This window comes from Danio rerio, chromosome 16, assembly GCF_052040795.2.
Source record: "Danio rerio strain M-AB ecotype USA chromosome 16, GRCz13ab, whole genome shotgun sequence".
NCBI lineage: Eukaryota > Metazoa > Chordata > Actinopteri > Cypriniformes > Danionidae > Danio > Danio rerio.
The window spans coordinates 44,265,001-44,290,000 of NC_141036.1; the positions used below are offsets into that span (position 1 = coordinate 44,265,001).

General features: G+C 34.8%; 1 protein-coding gene across 2 annotated transcripts in view; it reads right to left on the reverse strand.

Moving 5' to 3' along the window:
- eif3ea (eukaryotic translation initiation factor 3, subunit E, a) overlaps positions 1-25,000 on the reverse strand; it is a 78,169-nt gene that overhangs the window by 28,249 nt on the left and 24,920 nt on the right. For both annotated transcript variants that reach the window (XR_015510269.1, NM_200839.1), the window contains 3 exon segments: positions 24,668-24,772; positions 8,901-9,026; positions 6,241-6,365 (listed from right to left, as the gene is read on the reverse strand). Coding sequence is in view for 1 of the 2 variants with exons in the window: in NM_200839.1 (NP_957133.1) it covers positions 6,241-6,365; positions 8,901-9,026; positions 24,668-24,772 (356 nt within the window). In the remaining variant the exon portion in view is untranslated.

Here is a 25,000-nt window from a genome sequence, read left to right on the forward strand (position 1 = left end):
GCCTGTGGCACTTGTGATGTAGGAGCTAAAAATGGCAGCGGGCTTCGGTGGCGTGTGATCCCAGTAGGAGCAGCCTTCGGTCTCTCTTCTCTTTGTAGTCGTCTGACTCCACGGCAAACCACAACACTTCATGCTGTGTTCCTGATTAACTTACACCTACTCGCTCTCCCAGGGAGGCTCCGATGGCCAGACCGCTCACATGAGTCATGATGCCATATCTGGGATTCACAGTGGAAAAAAAAAAAACATTATCTAACTGAGGCCGACAGCTACAACCAAAGCCGTGATACGGCTTAATCGGTTGCTAAATGACTTTCGTGAGGACGAGGGCAGTTCAATTTGAGTGCGTCACACTCTCTTCAGGGAGTGTTTTGGGATTGGGCTGCAACTATAAACTACTTTGATAATGGATTTTGAGTCTTGAGGGCCACAGTCCGGCACAGTTTAGCTTCAACATGCCTCAACAAGTTTTTTATATGCTAGTACACTAATGGTTGCACTTAATTAGACTGAAGCTCAAATATGCAGTAAAGTGGCCTTCCAGGAGCAGGACTGGCCACCTCTGGATTGAAGTGTTTGTGTTGTTGAGCGGTGTTTGGGTCTGGCTTGGGTCATGCCCCAAAGTTTCGAAAGTGTTCTGAAAAACCTTGAATACATTGGGGGGAATTGAACACATCACCATTTTTCACAAAATAAATTTTCTAAAGATGCCATTGACTTTAAACTAGACGCTGGTAACAACCAAAGAAATCCATGTATTCAAAGAAAACAATGTTAGTTTACAAATTAAGTAATGTGTAGCAAAATGAAATTATGACGTATTGAACAAATGAAGAAAGGGAGGTGCAGAAAGGCCGTGAAACCCCAGTCAGCAGCTGAAATGTCTCAGTAGTTCTTCAGCAATCCTCCGCCCTTTGTTATTGTAAATGAATATTAGCTGCTTTAGTCCAACATCTACATTATCAGGATGATGAAGATGAAACCAGAGTGGACATTTTAGCAAGACAATGATTCAAAACACAGCCAAGGAAACTATTAAATGTTTTTAGAGAAATAAAATCAAGCTGTAGAATGGCCAAGCACTTAGACTTGAATCCAATAGAAAATACAAAATTAGGATCAGATTTGATAGACGAGACCCACAAAACCATCAAGATTTTACTGTTGAAGTCTGTGGGGAAAAATAAAAAAATTCACACCTGATCAATGCATGACTTCATTCTTCATGAGAGAGCCTTTTGTATAAAGTATAATACATTTCAGTAGTTCAGTACATTATGCTTATGTCATTCATTGTTATTATTATTATTTTTTTTGTATTGTTTGGGTTTTTACCAAAATCTGCTTCAATTCCATGCCACAAGCTCCTTTAGAATATTTTTCCCAGAAAAAAAAACATGACATGGTGAATGCTTTCTTCCCCCTACTGTTTATGCATCGTCATTAAAATTATGGTTGTTCCCAGAGTTTTGCAAGACTTGAATTAGAATTAGAATTTAGAACCTTTGTAGGATTAAGTTAAAAAAAATGTAGGAAGGAAACAAAATACATCTATAATCTGTAAAAATACATTATTTTAAACATTGAAACAACAACTTCTTTCTGGTACTACTATATCAAAATTTTCGAAAGATGGTGCAAGATAAAGTAGTTTTCTGTTAAAATGATCAAAATTTAGTTTTTAATCAAAACAAGAAATATCAGCTCAATGTATCCTGATTTAAAAAAAATTAAATATTTACATTAGAAACCTTTTTCCCTTAGAAGACGCAATATCAATGCCCTTTGAAATGTAAACCTTCTGCTGTGATCTAAGAGCTAAAACTGTGCAGGGGTGAATTTTAAAGCTTAAAGACCTACTAAGCCACATGGTTTTTGTCAGTTGTGCTCATCAAGGTAGCATTTACTGGATCATATATATATATATATATATATATATATATATATATATATATATATATATATATATATATATATATATATATATATATATATATATATATATATTTTTTTTTTTCCCCCAAATATAAAAATTCGAAAGAACTGTGATACATTAAGAGTTATGTTAATTATATCTGTGGTTGTAAAGATTAATTTTCAGCATTTATTTATTTTATTAATTTATTATTCTTCATTATTTTCAGTGTCACATTATACTTCAGAAATGCATGTTCAGTTATTCAATTAAGATAATTTGGTGCTCATGACTGACATTTTCTTTGATAAAAAAAAGAAAAAAAGAGGTTTCAGTTTTGATGATAGCCTTTTAATTCAATAATCTTTTAATTTTTGTAATAGAAACAGAACTGATAAAAGCAGATTTAAAAGCATCCTTATTGATTGAAGCTGCTGATTAAAATTATACCTGATTTTTATTTTTATTTTTGCAGTTCTAATTTGGCCGGACTGAGAAAGTAAGGCTGAAAAGGTAGAAACAAAGCAAAGCAAGAAACGACGCAGCAGTTCCAATTTCATGATGCATCTGGAGGGAGGAGGGGAATTAGAGGTAAATCAAGTGAAACTCTGAGTCCACTCTGCGCGGTGCGGGATAGTGTTTCGATGGTATTAGCTTTCCTGCACCTACATCATAGGTCATCTTGTGACAATATTCTCTCTCGAACTGCCCTTGGACTTGGTTGGAGCGTATTATATGATAGCCTATCTTCGGTATAGTTTTTCCCTGCTTTAAAAAAATATATGGGTTTAATGTTTTTGTTTTGGCCGTCTGTTGGACGGAACGACTACATCATGAACAATCTTCAGTCCGAGAGCACTGGATCCTACCCTGTCCTGAACGACAGCCAAACAACTCTGAAATGAACCTGAACGCCACAGGCCGATGTCAGCCTAATTGTCAACAAACCTTCAAGAATAACAAAAAAGACGACAAGAAAACAAAAGGTCTTTTCACAAGGTCAAAAACAGACCATCATGCCGTTTTCCAACTAAAACATGACAATCAATGCATCTAAGCCTCCAAGAATGCAATGTTGTCGTGGTACATAAAACACAGTGTATCTAACGCAGTAAATTACACTCGAATTCAGATTTATGAGGTCTGATTGCTCTTCGTGGCCGCAACTCTGCAAATAAAAACTCAAGGCAAAAGAGGTGAGAGAACAACAACACGAAAGCAAAAAATGAACAGCCCACTGCCAGCATTGAAAGACCTCTGATCTGACGAGCCCAACCGCAAATTGCAAGTACCTATTTGGAGCGGTTTTAATGAAGCATAATGAGTGTTGTTGTATAATGAGCACCTACGTCCAAAAGGGCTGCTGTTGAGCCAGCTGATTGTCTCAAACGCAGGTCAAACATTCAAGCTAGGTTCACAGCCACAGGTCACTGGCCCTAAAAACAGCGGTCACCAATAGAAGCAAAACACGCTTTTCCTAGTAAAGACATCACAATAAGCCAATACAATCGTTCTTTTCACTCAGTTTGGTCAGATACTAATGCTAATTATTGGTTTGGTCATCCTTAATTATCTGTGCTGGTGGAACCAGGGGGAAAACAAAGTCTTCAATGCAAACTTATAAATAGTATGCAGGCATTAGGCTTTACAACAGCGCACTACAATAGAGGTCTCAAAATAGATGGGAAGTAGAATTATTTTAGCATATTAAGTTTCCTTCTTTACACACCAGGTATACGCTCACTTAAAAAGACCCATCAAGCGGGAGCTTATTGTTGTTCTTTAACGTGTTGACATTTTAACCAATATACATATAGCAAACAGTGGGACTGAACTCTAGTTTGCACACTTGTGAAAAATATGATATAATGTGAAAAATCATGTTACATCTTTTATTTTTGTTATGCCAAGATATTTAACAACTAATATTAAGATATTTATAACTAATTAAACACTGATAATAACTAAGATTTTTTCCTGGTGTCATATAGTTATTTAACATGCTATGAGACGCAAACTAGCTGATTTCAGCTCTTATGTAGGGTAAACTTGTGCACTTTTGTCTTGTCAAGTGTTTTATGTTAAAATGCCATTTTTATGTCTTAAAATAAGTGTTATAAAATGTTTAAACATTTGTAAACTTTGAATATGTTATGTGCTTTGACGCAATCTACACTGTAAAACCGCTTGGAAATAAAGATTGAATAGAAGTTGCTTATTCTTTCAAGTTGTACAATTTCTGTACAAATGACATATGAATTAGCTACTAATTTGTCAATAGGTAAAATAGTCACCCTGTTCAATGAGCTCTTCAGAACAATCATAAATGTCTCCAATCAGTTTCTTAAAGATCTAATAAAACACATCCTCCTCATGCTCACACTTTATCTTGGAAATGCGAATATTGTTCCTTGTTTTACAGATTCCCAATCCAAAATCTTCTTAGGCCATTTGAATTAAATATATGCTTTTGCTTCAAGCAGTTCTTTTTGCCACAAAAGCTTTAGCAAACAAAGACTACATTTACATGGACATCAGTAATCAAATGATTTGCTTTAATCTGAATAAGACAATTATATGATTAACATGTTTTTGAATGTTTTGAATGAAACAGCGGATACAAATTCTCAAGCAGTAAGCCACATCAGACATTTCATTGACTAACTTTTCATTCATATCCCTGCGACCAACTCGGAGGTACTGTATGAAAGTATGCAGTAAGGACTGGTGGGAGAATTCTCAGCATAGTCATCAATTCACACTCGCCCCAAAATGTGCTCTCTTGCTTAAAGCCATTCTCATTTGTTTGTTGTCAAACGTCTTCGACAACTGCCATGCGTGCATCTATGCAAAATGAAGTGAGAAGTACTACAAAGCGGTAACAGTTTGATTAAGGTGTTTACATGTCTGGACTGCACTTTAATAATGCAACTAAAATAGGGAAACTCTACATTTCCTAATTTCGATTATGACTTTAGTCAAATTAAGGTAATCAAAAAATTGCTGTTTACATGGTAGACTACAAATCACTGCGTGTTCACACCAAATGTGGCGAAAACGTCAAAGTTCGCTCTGGCTGCCCTAGTAACATCGATGTCTGCCTTTACTGCTCGGCCAACGAAAGCATCAAAATTGATTTTGTATTTAAAGGAGCCATTACAGCATATCAGCAAATCAGTTAAATTCCCACATAAAAACATTCTTTTTATCAAATTCGTTTAACTGTGGAAGATCAAGTTGCTGCAAGATGTGGCATTGCTCCACTTATCCGATATGTGTTCATATGTCTGAAATACTCTTAAGCAGCAATACTGTTTTGTACTGTCATTATAGTTACCATGAGATTGCTACAACCTTTAAGAAAAAAAAATATATATATAAAATGAATGCACATCAACTTGTTAGTGACTTATTTTTATGTAAAAAAAACATAACAAAAAACAAACATCGCAAATAATTGGGAATTTGGCGATTGCGATAATCAAACCCTTGGGAATAACTGTGGCTGGAACCAAAGTTCACAGGACTATGTTCTCTAAACACAAGCCGAGGACTTCAGCATTTCAATTCCTTGCTGCCGAACCACATCATAGCTCATTACCATAAAGTTGACTTGATTTCAACTCTCCTCAATGCTCCTAGTCAGCAGCTCCCATTAAAAATGAATGGCTTCGGGCTACTTTGATGTGCTCGCCACTTTCGGTGTCAATGCAGTCAAAGTATTGTCTTAATCATATTAAAATGTAAGTATTGGTGAACAAGTAAATGTACTCATTAATAAACTATGGGCTTGCAACTGAAAAAATAAGTTGTTGCAACTACTTTGTCCGCCAACTACTTCAAGAAGCGCAATTGTGTTTTTCTGGAAGCAAAGCTGATTTGACTATTGGAATAACGTAGCTACAGAAAACTTTTCCTTATGGAGCAGTCACATCTTACTGAGAATGAAAGCTAATTTTTTCCCCATTCGGAAACATTTGTGATAAACAGAAACTAAAAATGGTTTAAAAAAAACTAAGCTCAACAGGCTTATCCGGGCTTGTATTTTAAAAAGCTCAAAACATTGAACCCACGAGTCAAACAGCCCATTTGCCATTGTCAGCATTCGTCCAGGCTGCCAGGCTCTTTTTCACGCCGACCACTGGGGTCGTGGGTCTGTGAGCGGCTGGCTGGTGAGTCCAGCATCAGCAGTTTCGCTTGCGGACTGTGGTGGGCTTTCCAACCTGGACCCGTGCTTTCTTCCTACCTCATTCGTTTTTATTAGAGTCAAACTGAAGTACAAGCAAACCCCAAACGGAAAACAAGCAGCTGCAGAAGGTGCTTACTGTGGCTGGTAGAGGAAAAGCTCAATGATGTTGTCTCTTCCTTTGGGGTGGTTGAAGAACACGAAAAGAGACCAGTGGATCAGCCAGGTCCTCTGCTGGAGAGACTGGAGAGGAGAACTCACCGTCTATAGAAAAAGAACACAATTTGGGAGATGAGTCCGCACTTTATTCCAAACCAATGTAATTACAGTAGGACAATTTTAGTCGAACAAAACGTTACAGAAATAGCGTCCAACCTAAATTGTTGCTCTTAATAAATTGTACTATTTTAGGATTTATTAAGTGCTTTATTTCTTTTTACCTGACAATTTTTTTAACCTGTAGAAACCTGTGGGTCTGTGATAATGAGATCTGATTGTTTTAGTTGTTTGTATCAAATAAAAATAATAAATAAAAAATAATAAAAAATAAATAAATAAAAAATAATAATAAAACTACCTATGTGTATTAATAAAGTCAACTGAACTATACTGGACTAATTGTTTTGCATAAAAAACAACGGTCAATTTTAAATTGAATGTGCTGACCACTCAATTTAACCAATTTTTTTTTTTTTGAGAAATATATTTCAAAGAGGCAGAAATGGGGGGGGGAAACAAAGCCTTGGGGATTCTTCTAAATTACAACTTTGCTTAAAAACACACTTAGAGACTCTAGATCCGATTTAATGATTTCCAAGTGAATTTCTCTGTCCGTTTTTTTTAACCAAGATTCTGTATTAACAGGGATTTTAAAAGTTTCGGTCAGTAGGATTTTTCTTGGTAACTAAGACTGCCTTTACTTGATCAAAAATACAGTAATAAGTAGTATTGTAAAACAATACAGTTTAAAATGGTTTCTGTATTTATTTTGAAATGTAATGTCAGCCTCAATAGTCTCACATTATTTTTTAGAAATCAGAATGTTTGGTACAAAATTAAAAGTATATATTATGGTAAATTAAAAACAACAGCATCGCTTAATGTATTCCCATTTTCCACTCAGGATTCTGTAATCTATAATTTGACAAAAAAAAGTTGAAATCTGTCTGATTCTAAAGTTTCACTTATTCTTAAAATTCTGCTTTCTCCATTTTTATTTTTCAGATTTTTTTATACACTTTTAAATCTTTGGACATCTACCTATAGATACTAATAAAGTCAACTGAATTGAACTAATTATTTTACATAAAAAACAAATATTGATTTTGAGTTTAATATGATGGTCATTCAATTAAGCTATTTTTTTTGAGAAATAATACTAAGTTTGAAAAAGGGCAAAAATGGGGGAATAAAACAAAGCCTTGGTGATTGATCTGAATTACTACTTTGTTTAAAAACACAGTAAGAACAGATGGAACTATTAAAAGTAGCTCTAAGTAAACTATAATCCATCTGTTTCTCGAACTAAGGTTCTGTAAAAACAGACATTTGAAATCAGTACGATTTTTCTTTGTTTTTATCCAAGACTGCATTGACTAGATAAAAAACTGAAACACTACAAATTAAAATGAATTCTGTATTTATTTTAAAATGTAATGTCAGCCTAAATAGTCTTAAGTCTCACAGTATTCTTTAGAAATTAACATAATTGCAAATACAGAATTGGTACTTAGTAAAAAAAAATTATTATTTATTAAAGTTAATATTAAAACTAACCGTGTAGCTCAGCGTTTTGTGCAAATTTGTATAATTTCCCTCCTCTGGATTCTGTATTCTATAGAGTAAAAACTAGTACTGTAAAATATTTCAATTATAAATGACTTCTGTATTTAATTTGAAAATGTAAATGTCAACCTTAATAGTCAAGTTTCACATTATCCTTCAGAAATACACTGATTTGGTACTTAGTAAAAATATATTATTATTATTATTATTAATATAAATAAAACATGTAGCTTAACAATTTGTGCAAATTAGTATACATTTTTCCCCTCAGGATACTCTATTCTCTAACAGAAAAAATTGAACGTCTTATTTTAAAGATTAATTTATTCTTAAAATTCTGCTTTCTCCATTTACATTTTCAGATTTTATACGATTTTAAATGCTTTGACTTTGATTAAAACAAATGTTACCACATTACTTCATCCTAAAAATCATAGAACAGCATTTGTTAGAAGCTTTTGTAACATTACATACGTGTTTTTCTCTGTCACCTTTGATTAGTTAAGCATCCTTGTTGAAAAAGGGTACAAGTAAGAAAAATACACAAGAAATAACACGAGAGTAGGTAAATAATCATAAAATATTGCTTTTGGAGCGAACTCCCCTTTAAAAGGTGATTTGTTTTGATCGTGACTACAGCAAGATGAACTTCTGACTCCGAAAAACCAACATTTGGCTTCGGTTGCCTTCCAGACTCAGTTCAAATCAAAGTTCAGAATAGAAATTTACAATGTCCTAAGACTTTAATTTTTTATTTACTCATACTTCGCCCCAAACCAAACCCTCCTTTCCCAGCTCAATTCCTCCAATTAAAAATCAAGCTGTGCCGACAGAACACAGCAATTAAGGTTTTGCTTGACTTGTGAGCTGCGGTGAGAAGGAATCAGGAGATGGAAGAGAGAAGGAACGGCAACAGCAGCGAGTGGTGCTGTGCTCAAACGCAAAGCGGTCAATATTATGGCCTATGTAAGGGAATCCGAATGTGGTATTGAATTCTGAGTGGCGGGGCATTACATTGTTATCGATAGTCTCCCTCAGGCGGGTCAGGTCTTCCATGGCAGCTTCCCAGTTCTGCATCAGGATCTCTGAAGCCAGTTTGCCCCACAGAGAGTTCAGCGCGTTTCTGTCTGTGGCCGGGACCTGCACAAACACACAAACACAAGAGAAATACATTGACCCACTGTAAACAAACAAAGACAATGAAATCAACTCACTTCCCATAAAAACAGCAGCAAATTATACTGGCTGGATGGCACTCTTGGTGCTTTTCCACTTTAGAAATATTGTATTTCTGACATCTGCCACTTCCCACAGCTAAAATTTGAGCTTTCTTGGCAACGCTGATCGCCAGAGTAACTTCTTTATTTATTTAAAGTGGATAAATGGATTAAATTATGTCATCTTCAGGAATTGGTCTTGCAGGGGAAAAAGAAATAAATCTTGAAAGAATAGTTGAATTCATATATATATATATATATATATATATATATATATATATATATATATATATATATATATATATATATATATATATATATATATATATATAAATATATAACCTTTGTTCTGCAAAGAACCATGAAATTTTAGAAAATATAAGTCTATAAATTAACAAAGTTTAAATACATTAAATGCAATGCAGTAGTAGTACAGTGTAGTATTGTTACAATACAATTTAGATTTTAATTTGACACCTATTGAATAATCTATTTTTAATAGGACTAACACCACATGGAAATAATGATAAGTGTATTGGAGAGATATAAACACAATAAGCCTCTTTTTTTAAATTTCCTGACTTTAAAATAGAATCTAAATCCCGATTTTACCTTTTTTACTTTGACCACAGTTGCATGTCAGTACATTTATAAAAGACAGCACTTCAATCCTGGTTTGTGGATGTTAATAAATTGGATTTATTTTGTACATTAACATAATAAAAAAATGCATATAGTAGTGAATATTTCTGTGTTTCCTGTCACATTTGCCATGCAAAAACAATGCAAAGTGAAACACGCATGCTGTGTGTGTGTGTGTGTGTGTGTTGTGTGTGTGTTGTGTATGTGTGCGTGCGTGCGTGCCTGTCTGTCTGTGCGTAAACTTTGTAACAGAATTGTGTGACTCATTGTTGCAGAAAGGCTTGAATTAACTACACAAACACATCAAACAATCATTGGGAAAGTTCTTACTGTAGTATTTCTCACAAACGTTACGCGAGATCTGCTTCCTTCATGTCTGTCACTGTGCTGATTATCTGACACAGCCGGGTGGCGATTGAGGCACACTGACAGATACATGGAAACGGTGGGAAGGGGGAACTAGCATTAAAGGTACAGGCCACAAAAACAGCTACATTGTTTTGAGAGTAGAAAATTTAATATTCTGAAAGCTATAATAAATAATCTGATGGGTGTTTGAGCTAAAACTTTACAGGCACATTGTGGACACAGAAAAGACTAAGGGTAAAAGGGTAAAATAGGTGCCCTTTAAATAAGAATGTTAATTTTTTTATTATTTATAGTGTTTTTGATAAAAAAGTACAGCAAATTACAGATATTCGATAAGGTATTTTTACTTAGTTCATCTCTTTTAACCACAAAGTAACTTAAGGACATAATATGAAAAAATGGACATAATAAAAATGAAAATAAATAAATTCATTAATAAAAATAAATCAAATAAAAATAAAACTTATGGGATTAAAGGGAGGAAATGTTGAGGGATTCATGATTGGATTCTTAATATGTATTAAAGTGTCTCATGTTTTGTAAAATATTCTGGTTGATCCTCTGAGAAAGTTTTTTTTTTTTTTCAAAATTAACATTACATCACCAAGCCAGAGTGACCGTTTAGGTGGCATTTGGGATTTGTCAAGAATTCGTCTTCTATCTATTAATGTTACAAAGGCCAAGACATTTTCTTTGTCTTTAGTATATGCATGTCATCACTTGGGACTCCAAACAAAGCCATTCGATTTTCTGTTCATTGTAAAGTTAAAACCCAAGTTAGTGTGGTTCACTTCACTAGTGTGGTCTTGTTCACTATTTTTAAAAACACATGCATACATACATTTCAATCGATTTATTATTGCTTAATATATTTTAAAACTCTATTTTAATGTCAAGAATTAACAGAAGTTCTACAGCCATAATGATTATGATAATGATTAATGTCAAATGTCTATTTAATGAAGAATGTTTAACCATTTATTTTCTGTTCAAATAATAAAAATGTTACGTTAATAATAATAATAATTCAACTGTGGTTAGGTTAAAAAGGTCCTCACATAAGGGTCAAATGTTAAAACCCAACTTGTCTGTGATATTGCTGGGAAATAATTAGGCTAAGTTAAACAAGTGCTCTGTAACTAGTCCGGGGTCAAATGCTATCTTAAGAGGGAAAAACAGTGACTCCAAAAGAGCGAAATGCAAACATGAGTGTGTCATTAGAAAATTCAGAAGCACAAAACATAAATCTTACAGAATAAACTAACATATAGAATCAATCATTCAGATATTTACTGTGAAGCATCATCAAGCTCAATAGGAAAGAAACGCTCTAAGTTCAAGTGAACTCGCGGTGACCTCGGTGCATTGCCTCTGGCTTCGGTGAGGGTCTTTAATGATGTGTGCTGCTACCGCTGCCGTCTCTATTACTGGCCCTTAACACATGTCTGCGAGCTTTGATCAGCCCCGAGATGTGGACAGGACCCGAGTGGTGGGACGCTAATCAAAACTTCTGTTCGCGGAGGAGTGAGACAATGAGGTCCAGACGTGAGGTAAAGAAACTCAACCGATCAAATCAAACTGGGTGAGGATGGATAGTATTGAAGAAAATGAGAACCATTTGAGTTCGTCTTTGCTGGATTAATACCAATGTGATGTATTATTTAAACACAGACTGTACATACCATTCGAAAGTCACATCTACTCTGACTAAAACGAATTGGCAGCAGAAGCCAATAACATAAGTCTTGTTAAGCAGAAACAGGCCCTTGAAAATAATGTTTAGATAACTTGATTAACCAGTAATTGCGATAATCTCCTGAACATTTGGCGCAAAAGAAAAACATCCTGTGGAATCGAGTTATGAAAGCCCTCAAAGATACGCTCTTGAGCTTCTTGTAGGGAAATATGAAGGAGATTTAACGTGGTTCATCTCTTCGGAGACAATCAGCTTCAAAAGGAACCTGAGCTGTTTCAAATTAGGACTAAAAAGACAAAAATAAACAAAGGGTGGATGTAATGTGTTGCAGATTAGCCAGCTCCTGAAGTTTCTCAGCGTGTTACGTGAAAATAAGGGTGATGAGCTGTAACCAGAGGTTCATAGGATGTGAAAATTAGCTATGGCAGATGTAGCGGCTTGTAGACAAACAAGGAAGTCAGGAACTGAAACTTGATTGGGTGGACACTGCTCCTCATGTAGATTAATTATTAAAAATGGATAAATAGGTCTCAAAGAAACATTGGATGTTTTGTGACAAAGTTCTACCAAAAAAATTAAAAGAGTAGGCACTTTCAATTTTGATAAGGACATTTGGTCTTTACTAATCAGGCATATGTACATGAAATCTGCTTATAAACACTAACAAATCATAAGATTTACCAAAAAATACATAGTACAGTTTATTTTAAGACACACGTCTGAAAACTCATAACACAATCAAAAGCAGACCTTGGTAGCTAACAATTAGTTAAGAAGTAATATTTCAGCTTAACACGACTAAAATATTATTAAGAAATGTTATAACAAATATTAAAAAAACTCTTAGCATAGCTTGAGTATCACACTGTGGAAAACGCCATATGTTAGATTATAGTGATGAAAAGTAAATAAGTGGCCTTTCCACAGTTCCATAGTTGAGGCGTAAATAAATTCAGTTCCTCGAGGGCTGCAGCCCTGCAGAGTTTAGTTCCAACACGTTTATCTGTAAGTTTCAAAAAAGCCTGAAAGACTCTGTTAGTTTGATCATGGCTGTTTCTCATTTCTTAGAATGCTGAGAACAGGCTTGTGTTGTTGTGGAGACCAGTCTTGCCAAGTTACCTCTGAAGAACGAACTCGGTAGGCCGCGAAAATAGAGAATCCATAATCTGAAAAATGAGATGCTGCGTTCTTCCTGATGGTCACATGACCTTCATACATTTATAATGGAAAATTTAAACGTTACAAAACTCACACACCGAACAAATTAAACTAATTTTAACACTAATTTAAGCAAATAAACACCCTTAATGTGTTTTTGCCGTTACAAAGATTTTCATGGTAATGTTAACTTTCACTGTCTCATTTATGAAACTCTTGAGATAAATAAGTTATAACTCTAAACTTAAATAATACATCTATACAGAATGCTGCCCTTCCCAGCTCATTTATTCAGTCACAATAACTTCTGGGACTTCAAGCGAATTTTGCGCTCAAGTCTGCTTCGAGGAGTTTTATATTTCAAAAACGCATCCGGGAACTTTCACCCGTCTTTTGTTCTTTGAAGATTAATGATACACGAGAACACGAGGATGCAAGATCACTGAAGAACCCATATTGAGAAACAGCTCAGGTGTGTTAAATGAGGGTTAAAAGTGAACTGTACAGGGTTGAGTTTGACACCAGTTGCGTAAATGAAAGGATGTAAGGAAAGCCCTTATATAGAAATGATTTGAGTGTGTTTTAAGCAAACCACCAACTCCAACCACATGGAAACTTGTTTTGGTATATCTAATTAATGTGATTGGAAACTAAATTACATTAGAAGTCCATTGTTAAAAAAAATTTTTTTAAACGAATTAATGTTATGATTAAAACAGCAAATTTAAAATCCAAATCAAGATTTTATTTTATTTTTTTATTTATTACAACTCCTTGGTATATTTAATGGCGGTGAATAGATCTACACTTCCAAAAATATAAGTAAATTAGCAGTTTTCTGTATTTTGTGGTACATGTTTTTATTCATTATTTTTCCTCATTCATTTGTGCTTCTGAATTGCATTATGGGACCCTGATCTTTCTTGCAACTCAAAAAGCAATAGTTTAAATTCATATACTGTCTGGCTTGGTGTTGTATATTATGATAGAAAAACCTTGTAATAAACTGACAGTAGAGATGCACGATTAATCGAAAAAAAGATTGTGATCTCGATCACACGCGAGCTGACATGCTGTTTATTTACTACAGAGGGGACGCGCATGCAGCTACGACTGAGGTCTACTGTGGTGAACAAATCTGTATAGGGTGTGAATAACAGGTAATACAGTAGTAAATATTGTTCAGTTTGCACAGAGCGATCGTTTGGGAGCCGCAAGGGAAGTATGATTTTCATGTAGGTTTTTTTCTCAAAGTGACAACAGCCATGACACACGGCAGTGAAAGTGAAACCAAAACCGTGTATATCATTTAAGGGATCATATCGCTTTTTAGAGTTATGATTACGACAAGCATTTGATATGTTTTTTTTTTCATAGCGAACAGAGTGTTGTGCATGAGAATATAATGCAAGAGGGAATCCGATGACAAATGTCTAATTTTACCAAAAAAAGTGGTGATTCTCATTTAAGGCAGAATCGTGCAGCCCTACCTTTCGGTATATTTTCTGTTAATTTTACACACTTATTTCTCTATATATTATTTTTTATACATTACTTTATTTATTTCAATCAACTAAAATGTCAACAAGTCACTTCGTTAAATTTAAGGTTGAAAATTCAACTCTACAGTTTAACAGAGCAGAGGTTATGGTCCCATAATGCATCTCACAACTGTAAATAAACAAAAACCACTTTTAAAATGGTAATTAATAGATATTTTTTAACAGTGTACTTCTACAAAATTTGCATAGTAACACAGTAGTATAGAACAGTTTGTAAAGCCACACAGCACAGACACAACCAACCGTCAACTTGCACCAGAGGAGCACTTTGATCAAAATTCCCAAGCTGGATGCGTCTAAACAGTCAAAGCCACAACTTTGAGAGATCAGCTCGGAGGGACAACTGGGGGGAAAAAAAGCCATCTTCGCTGCCAATATAAAGGTCAACGTTTCATTTCTAAAAGTGTTTGTTTTTTCCCTTTTTTTTTCCTGGAAGTCCCTGCCTGCTACATTTGGCGACGCTCCATGTCATTATGGCAGCTTTCTGCACACTGACTGGCTTTCAGCGGCGGCCATGCAAGAATAGTTTCAATACCTGGGTTTTTCCACAAGTTACCTTGAGTTTCCACTGCCTCCTGAAATGGGCACATTTTCACTGACTGACCAGCAACAATAAATTGACTGTGTTGGGGATCCAACGGGACACTCAATCTTTATACTCAACATCCAATCCCTGCATTAACAGATGATATGAATAAGTTGCTCTTTTCGCACCGGGCCCTCACTGTAACAAGACCTCAGGTCTGGATTTTGCAAGCCTGGCTTCCTTCGTTAAATGCCCGTGTTTCCCACGCTAGAGGACTTCTAGAGCCTGACATCTCCCAGGCAAGGAGCCGTACGAGGAGATGGGAGGTCTGGCTCGAACAAGGGTGGATAAAAAAGGTAAAAAAGAAAAAAAGGGGGCAGGTATTCAGGGAGAAAGATCAACGTAGTGCATTTTTTCAAACTATGACTGTTCCAAGTAGCTTTCCTCTTAAAAAAAGTTGCAAAGAATTAATTTCTTTAAATGTTAAATAAGATAGCAATTTGAATTTTACGTTGCTTTTGAATATGAATAGAGAATCTCTGGAAGAAATCGGAGTTTAATTACATTGAGAGGTGAAGGAATAAACAATACCGGCTGCTGTGTGTGTTGTTTAGTCTATTTAAAACATTTGATATATTGTGCAGTGTCAATAATGTGCTTTAGTGAACTCTATTGTATTCAATCTTTTAGTGAAAATAATAATAAAAATTATTTGCAAAACCATTATTTGCTTTTTAATGGCCCAGCAATGAAAACTATTTCTTGCCCCATAAAAAATTCTAATTTGTGAATTTAAGACTTTTAAATGTCTAAAATTTAGTTTTTGGATATTGTAAGACCCTGCGGACACCCTGTAAACCCTCATATTGTTCAAAGTCTTTTTTCAAAGTATTTTCTTCTGTCAAACACAAATTATATATACTAAGAGTTAGAGGCAGCTATAGTATTTTTATTTTTACAAGTCAAGTTTTAAAAAGATTCTAATACAGCTTTATTTTTTCCCCTAATAATAATAAATACTGACTATCACATTTTTATAATGACCTGCATTAGACACAAACGTCATTCAATATCAACCCTGTCAGGCATTTTTAGAACAATACTCATCTGATGACATTAAAATATTAATAAATACCCAGATAACAAATAATTAATAATATATGTACAAGTGAAACTAAGCATGTTGTTCAACTTTTTGACTAGATCTGTTAACTATATCAGTTCAATTTTCTTATTTTATTTGAAAACTCTGCCACTTTGCCTCCATTTAAAATCAGTTCTATGAATTTTGTTTGTAAATTAAAATGAATGCAGATAGCAAAACTGAAAGTTCTGTATTTGACCCATACATCACAGAATCCAGAAAAACTATGGCTTATACAAAAATACTAAGTAGGTATTTTAATTGATGGTAAATGTTTCTTGAGCAACAAATCAAGTGATAAATCAAATGATGAAAAAACTGTTCTATTTTGGTCCTCACTGACTTTCATTGTAGTGACAAAACTAATCTTCAAAATATTATTTTTGGTTATTCAGGAAAAACATACAGGTGAATAACTAATGACAATGTTCAAATGTATCCATTAAGCATCTATATTAATGAATGTGCAAAAAAAAGGAGGGTGGCAAAAACTGAATGGTGTAATTGAAGGCTTGTCAGCAACTCCTTCCCTTGACTCCCACAAAAACCACAGGGACACAACAAACAAGCAAACAGACAAACGGCGTGACTGACCCAGCAAATCATCCACAAATTGAAAACATGTTCGAAATCTAAACAAAACTGTCTAAATGCACACCTCCGAAATTATTAAAGCAACGTGACTCCAAATCAAACAAAGTGTTTATTCTAGGATTTTTGCAACAAAGCAGGAAGGCATAATTTTCTCGTAACGTTTGAGAATATTTAAATATCATCATTGTCCGAATATGAAAACTATGTAGTCAGAAGCTACATCTTATAGCGATTCGAAATTGTATGTTGAATAAATTGAATGTAAGAGCAGATTAATAAGCAGATGAAGAACAAAAATTTAATTAGTGTCAAAATCATCAAGTCGTTTGATTTAATAGTCAGACGCTGCAGCTTTTATGGGGAAAAAATAGCAAGCTTGACACTTATAAATTAATAATAAAAAAGAAAAAAATATATATATATTTGTATCAACTATTGACCAAAAAGAGTAAAAAAAAAAAAAAAAAAAAAAAAAACTTGCTTATTGGATATTGCTAAAAAACAAACAAAAAAAAAGTTAAATTGAACAGCATCAATTGGTGCCAAAAAAAATACAAATTTGATTTATTTTAATAGTCAAACTACACCTTATGGGTGAAAAATAATAAATAAATATATTAAATGATTATAATAATTTTTTATTTTTATTATAAATTAAATAAGGGTGCTTTCACAACTAGACTTTTGTTCCGGAACCTGTCGTGTTTTCCCCATTAGGATGGTTCATTTGTCATGTGAAACCAGCAAACAATCACCAAAACAATCAGTCCAAGATCGCCTAAATGAGGTGGTGTGGGCTCAATTGAAATCAACTCTGGAGCGGATTGATTGTAGTGAGAAAGCAAGACAATACAGGAATGTACAGGACGATACCGGATCAGGCTATATCAAAGGTATGGTTATGTAATAATAGACATATGTGGCTAAATGAAGAGAGAATGATGATTAGGGTGGGATGTCATCATTCCTACCGGTAAATGTGAAAAAGTGAAAAGTGAAAGCATGCTGAACTATTAACGAGAGCAGTTATCTGTTAGGAAAATTGACTGAACTGCAGTCTTGGTTTAGCTTTTATTTCTCAACATAAATGTAAAGCCTGTAATGCATAAATATAACCAACAGCTCTGTATGAGAAAGTTTTACCTCTGATTTATATTTGGTGATAATATCTGTGGGTGTCACCATTCAAAATGAAAGCACAGACTTTTGCTTATTGCTCGTCATCATAAATTAAATAAGGACGCATGACAGCTTAGCGGGAATCTGAAAAATAAAGCGTAGAACTCTGACCAATGTGAGGAGAGTTTACTCGCATGTGACTAGTTTTAGCTATTTTGGTCCATTTAGAAACTTTGCTGTGTGAAAGCATACCACACCAAGAACAAAGTGCAACATTGTAACAATTTTAATTCTCGTTTCAGAACAAAACAATCAATCTACAGATGTGAAAGCACCCATAGAAGTAAATTTTCTCTTTCCCTAACAGCATTAATTGCTGTCATAAAAATACAAATTTAATTTGATTAAATAGTAAGAAGTTACATCTTAGGGGTAATAAAAAAAGTAATGATAATAAAAAAAAAACTTGACACTTGCAAATTTACACTTTCCAAAAATAAATAAATAAATAAATAATATTGGTGTTTGACAAAGAAGTTCCTGACAGCTTCTCTGAAGCAGCATTATCTGTTTTCCTGAAATCATGAGTTTGATTTAATAATCAGAAGTTACAGAATATGAATTACAAAATGAAATATTTACGCACAAAAAGGTGAAATCGAACAGCATTCATTGGTATCATAACAATACAAATTTGACTTGATTTAATAGTCAGAAGTTACATCTTATAGGCAATTAAAAATAATAATATTCAATAAAACTTGTCACTTGTGAATTAAAATTTTCAAAAGACAAAAAAAAAACTTAAAACATTTATATTCGCATTTGACTAAAAGGAGGTTATTTTTAATTTTTATCAATCAACTTACAAAATACTTTTAATTTTTAATTATAAAATGAAATCTTTACACAAAGAAAAATCGAAAAGAATTAATTGGTGTCATAATACAAATTTTATTTAATAGTACAAAGTTAAATTGAATGGGTAATTAAAAAAATCAATACATTTTAAATTCACACACAGTTAACTATTACAATTAACATTATTAAAATAATTGTTTACCTTATATTTTTCAGTAATTATTAACCAACTAAAATAATAATAATAATAATCAATGCTTGGAAAATTGACTTAAAATACTAGTAATGATTATTAATAAATGCGCATAACATCAAAAACAGCAATAAAACATTTGGCCAATCAATGCTAGTAACTACAACACCTGTACACTTGTAATTTTAATTGCTTTAATAGACAGAAGTTACATCTTATAGGTAATTAAAAAAAATAACACTTGTAAATTTTAATAATCAGAAGTTACAGAATATGAATTGTAAAATTACAAACTCTATGCACAAAAAAAACCCCAAAAACAAATTAGCATCAGCGAAAATGAGTTGAGAAATACCAGGATATCAAATAGCGTGCATCACCACAAGCGTAGGCCTAGTGAATCACACAGGTCTGCAGAAACAGGAGCGTACTCCATGTGAGATGTGGTTACGTGAGAAACGCTCACCGACAAGGGAGTACGATAACTTAGCCAGGCATGGAGTCTCCCGCAACACTCCTACCCCAGGTCAGCATTGACAATGGGCACCTCTCTTCACAACACTGGACTGCCTCCACACACCACGGCCAGAGAGAAAAGGAGCGGGTCAATTTGTTGGTTCCCAGCCGTCATTTTGCCCCCCGCCCCACCAGCTAGACAGCACTGCGCTGGGCCCTGAGCGTCCGGCCGCTTTTCCCCATAAGTTCATCTTTCACTCATTTCTACAGGCAGTGGGAGAGAAGCCACAAACACCAGAGCCCCAGCAATGAGCCCTTTGTTTATAGAGGAAATAAGAAGTACGCACGTGTAACATGGATACTGCCAGTACTCTCAGTGAACTGCAATTATCTTCCCCCCACAAACCTACTTTGGTATTATCTGATTCCAAAAGTATTCCGCTGGTGAAAATTATTTAATCCGAAGTCTTCAGTGCATCACCGCCTGGATCTTTATCCAGACAGCAACATTTAAAAAGAAGAAAAAAAAAAGGTAAAGGGGTCATCACTCCAACAGAGAAAGATGTGGGTGTTTGAGCAGGCAAGCTTGACAACGGCAGATAAAATGTCTCAGAGATTTTTTTTTAGGTTATCGTTCATAAAGTCCATTTCAGAAAAGGATCATATTAGGCCATGACTAACAATCAATAAAATAAATAAATAAATAAATAATAATCTTAAAATACCAATAATTGTATCATTTTTCATATAAAAAATAAATAACTAAATATTTCTGAACACAAAAATAAATGAGGTGCAGTTTAAAATTTTGCACAATATTTACCCATGCAATGCACTCGTCCAAATATTGTAATGTTACAGATATTTGCACCTTTTGTAAAAGATGAGTGTGAAGGCATTTGTTTTTGTTTTTTCCATGCAATCATCATTGGTTTGGAATGACTTAAGTTCATATTGCTTTACAAAAGTCAATGAGTGGTAATTTGCATCTCGAGGATGTTATTTGTCATTTTGAAAACCAAAACAAGTTTTTAGAAGTAGGGCTGTGCGATTTGGGGAAAACATCTAATTGCAATTTTTTTAACAGATATTGCGATTTCGATTTGATTAGCGATTTAAGTTTGTAGTCAGTTTAGGTGCTGGTTGTTGTATATCACTGTGCTGGCAACAACTCTCCAACAGCTCTTACAAACTTGTTTTGGTGTCTGCAACTTTAAAACCAAAATATTCCCATAATACTGATGTGCTGTTTTTCTTTGATATGAATTTGTCTATTAATGCTTCTGAAGCGGCAGATGCCATCATCCCACTCATCGGTGCTTTTCTGTTTGCTTGTTTGTTTTACTTTATTGTGGGTGTTCCGCATAGTTTGGTTGCGTAATTCTGATTGGGCAAAACTAAAGTGTGCTCCCTCAATTGGCTTGTAAGAACTGTCACACACAGACGGCAGTAAAAGTTCAACAAAAAAGTTAAAGCAGTTTTATTAAACATTTTCTTTATTAAACTTTTAAACAATATCAATTTAAATACTACTACACTTTCCATGCAGGCTTTGTCATAGTTCTTAGCACTGATTGACACGTTTTAATGCTGTTTTTAATGTAGTGCATGTTTATTGATTATTACTATTATTACTACTACTACTATTATTATTATTATTATTATTATTATAATAATGGTGTGGGTTTTCTGATGGATGTCTGCTCCAGGATGGAGTAACACAGGTCCTTTCTTATGTCTTTATGATTATTCATAAAGGTAAATGTTTAAGAGCCTATAATATGATATGAAAACAATTTTCTCTGGCATCAAGCAGAAGAGTACGCAAAATCACTCCTTTACGTTAGATGGCGCTACACAACTTTAAGCTTCTGACACCTGCTTATAACACAGAAAAAGGCGAGGAGAGGAAGTTCACACACTTGTTAAAGTTACCAGAAAGCATAGAATCACCAAGAGGCAACACTCTAGTGCAATTTGGGAAACAGCCACTAGAATTAAAATGAGGCCATTTTGGAATGAAAACTCCAATAGAACAACAGCATATTATGAGTCCGTAAAATAAACTATTAAAAGGGCTGATGATTGTCATAGTAAGTGTTGTATTGTCGTGTTTCAGGTTGCTTCTCAGCTTTAATTAGCTTTTTTAATAAATAACTAAAAAAAACAAAGCAGCTGCTTGCCATCGCAACAGCAATAAAATCCAATGGACAGCCGATCGCTTTCACTCCAAAATGGCGGAATCTGGGGCTGCTACTGGGCGCTGCCGTTGCAATGCAACGTTCTATTGAGTGTCGCCTTTTGGTCATTCTAAGCTCTTTGAAGTTACTGGTGACTCGAACAAGCATGCAGCTCTAGCGATGAAGAAATGATTATTCGTTCACAAGAGCAATAAGCAGCTAAACTTTAATATCGTCTCTGGGCATCTTCTTCATGTGCGCTCGCATTGACAGTTTTGCGCTTGAGCGCCTCCAAGGGCTGTTTACTGTAACTTCAGCAGCTCCATGCACATGAATGACGCTTTTGCATCTGACATTTTGCGCGTTGGTTTGCATGATCACATTGACGCCCTTTATTTAGTTAAGACGTGTTAAACTTCGACGGAATACGCGAGCAAAAAAACATTTCAGTGTGCACAGGCCTTAATTGCTTTTTTTCTGTATGCCAAATGATTTGTTTCCTCTGAATCTACCCATAGAGAACTCTTAAGTGTACCTGCACTCTTTAAAAAAAAAAAACTGTTTTTTGAGTTTTATGCCATTTTAGGTGTTAAATCTTTTAAAGTTAATTCCTTTGTATGTAAGATGCCATTTTTGGTGTAGATTATACCAGTTTTTAACCAGTTTTGATAAGATGACAGAAGGTAAGACACAAGTGTGTATTCTATTCTTTTGAGGACCATTTCACAGGTCTGGGGTCAGCTCTGAACAGCTGAGTGGCTGTCTGACGTTTATATGCCTGAGGTATTGTTCAGAATTGTACACACGCACACACATGGAAATCTTCCAAGTCTAACAAATCAGATTCAAAGGGTCACGAAACACCAAAACACATTTTTTGAGATGCTGATAGTCATATACGTCTCCCACGCTGCTAAAAACACTGTTCGGACACATATATTCACAAAAAAGTGAAAATATGTTGTTTTTGCAATATTGAGCAAATTTGTTCTTCCAAAAAATATTTGAAGCAATGGCACAGCGATGAGATTATTGCGTTTGTATCAGCAAGTACAATGTGACATCTTTGAGCTTTCATCATTTATTCATAAAAAAAGACTTCCAAGTCTTTCCAGACCGCCAATCAGTGCGCTCTATTGTGTATGAGGTGCAACCTTATTAATATGCAAGATAGCTTCGAAGACTGTTTTTACCCGTTACAGTGTTCAGACAGCAGAGACGCCATGTTGTGTTGCCAACCAAGATTGAAATAAGTGGAAGAACAAGAATTGTTTGGAGACATAAGTCGACAGTGTTGCATTTTTATGTGCTGCAATGTAGGTTTTGTTTTCATTTTCCCACTATGAGAGTGCAGCTGGACTCACATGTGTGGATTACAGTGGTCTGCTAACATGCAACAAAAATATGTTTGCAAGGAACGTTTTTACTGGGGAACTTTTTGCATCTAGAAATGGTGAAATCCGGATTTGCCATTCATCTTCTTTTAAAAAACTCCAGTTGGTGTTGATTGTCTAGTCTCAGTTTTTAAAGACATACCTTAGTAAAAATGATTAAGTTACTAAGTTTACAGTACGCTAATATCACTTTATTATTATAGGCTGAAAGATCCACTGTAAATGCTGCTCTGAGTTTTATTTTTTTCTCCCATTCGCCCTCCAGTATCAAACATTCCATTAAAACAACACTCTTTCAGCAATTCCTCGCATCTAATATCTTGTTACTCACGGAAGGACATGCATGAAATGTTCCTAAATGAAAGTGCCAAACTGCAACTAAAGTCAACAAATGAAGAATTTGGCAAATGATTCAATTACTGATGCCGTGTGCGTGTTGTTTTGCCTCTGTGCAAATCAGCACATGCTTGAACCTAAAACTCCCAATTTTATGCAAACCCTTCCCCTTTTCCCCCCTCCGACACTCCTACCTACAGAGCTGGACTCAAGCACTTTCCTGACTTTTTTCAAACTACAGGTGTGAAAACAACCTGCTGGGAGTTAATGATGTTATAGTTCAATTGTTGTTGCTTTGAAATTGTAAGCAGAGCGGCCTACAAACTTTTTGCGAGTGTTAAAAGCTGGCTTTGACTGCTGAAATTGCAAACTATCTTCTTTATCTTTCTTATCTAACTTCTTTTTTATTGAATCTCTGAGTCAGACTCTTCTTCACCTGACAGACTGGTCATTTTTGGGTTAAAACTTTTAAAAATATCTGTGGATTCTGTTTATGTGGGATGATATTGTGAGTATAGTAACTAAACTTAAAACATGAAATCATAAAATCAAATGGGTCTCAGTTTTCTTATTTACATGTAAAGCTGTCCAATCAGGCCCCAATCACACCCTACTGGGATTATACTCAGCAAGCAGTATAACCTTTAACCCTTACACAAACGGGGGAATCCTGTCAAACCAAGAGTGATTAGGCCACAAAATCCCCACCAATCATCTATGGGGAGCAGCACTGCCCAAAAACCCATAAGCTTATGAAGTCTGCCACTAAACACAGGCCTGAAACAACTCCTAACCGAGTCCTTGAAGAGCTTCTTTTCAGCACTCAAGACATGCAAGGAATTTAACAAGGCAATGGATGGCACTTTTCAGAAATAATTACAGATCAGGAGCTTTTAGTTTCGTTGGATTGCCTCAAGTGCAAAGAAAAGCGGCCTGTTTTTTTTTTAGATGCAATGGATAAATGGCTCAATACATCATAATAAGAGGCTTTGGATTCTAATTTGAGAAAATCTACCTGTGAGTGAGTGAGTGGTGTCCACTTTTCATTCGTGTCGTTTTTAAAAACACTACATTAAGTGCACACGTAATGCTCGTAACTCACAGGATTTGGCAGAGTTTTGTACTAAAAAAATCTGAACTGTATTAAGGAGACAATAATTCAAACTCTCAATAGAGCAAGCGTTTGGCTTAATTAACACTCACCGGGGAGCGGTCCATCAAAATAAAACTGTTTGTCCATTACACAAGAATGCGTTCAGTGGTATTCATTTGCGAAGGGGAAAATGAAAGGGTGTCGTGATGTGATGAAGACAGGGGTGTGGTGAAACTCATACCAGAACTCTGAAGAAGTACAGGTACTCCGCTGCACCAGAGTAATTCCCACACTCATACTGGAACTTGGCGTAGCGGTAAAGGGTGTCCAGATACTCCTGACGGAACTGCAAGAGGGAGAAAAAGATTCAATTTTCAGTGCCCATTGATACACACTACAATTACGTGCAATTGTGATGTTATTTACATTTTTATAACCCTTTTTGAAGAAACTAAGTCAAATTTAAGACTCTTTAACCCTTTCCTAAGTGAGTTTTTTTGTGTGACCATGTCAAGTTTATGTGACCCACCAACTCCAATGATCTATTCGTATTTTGCCCTTTTCTGTAAATATT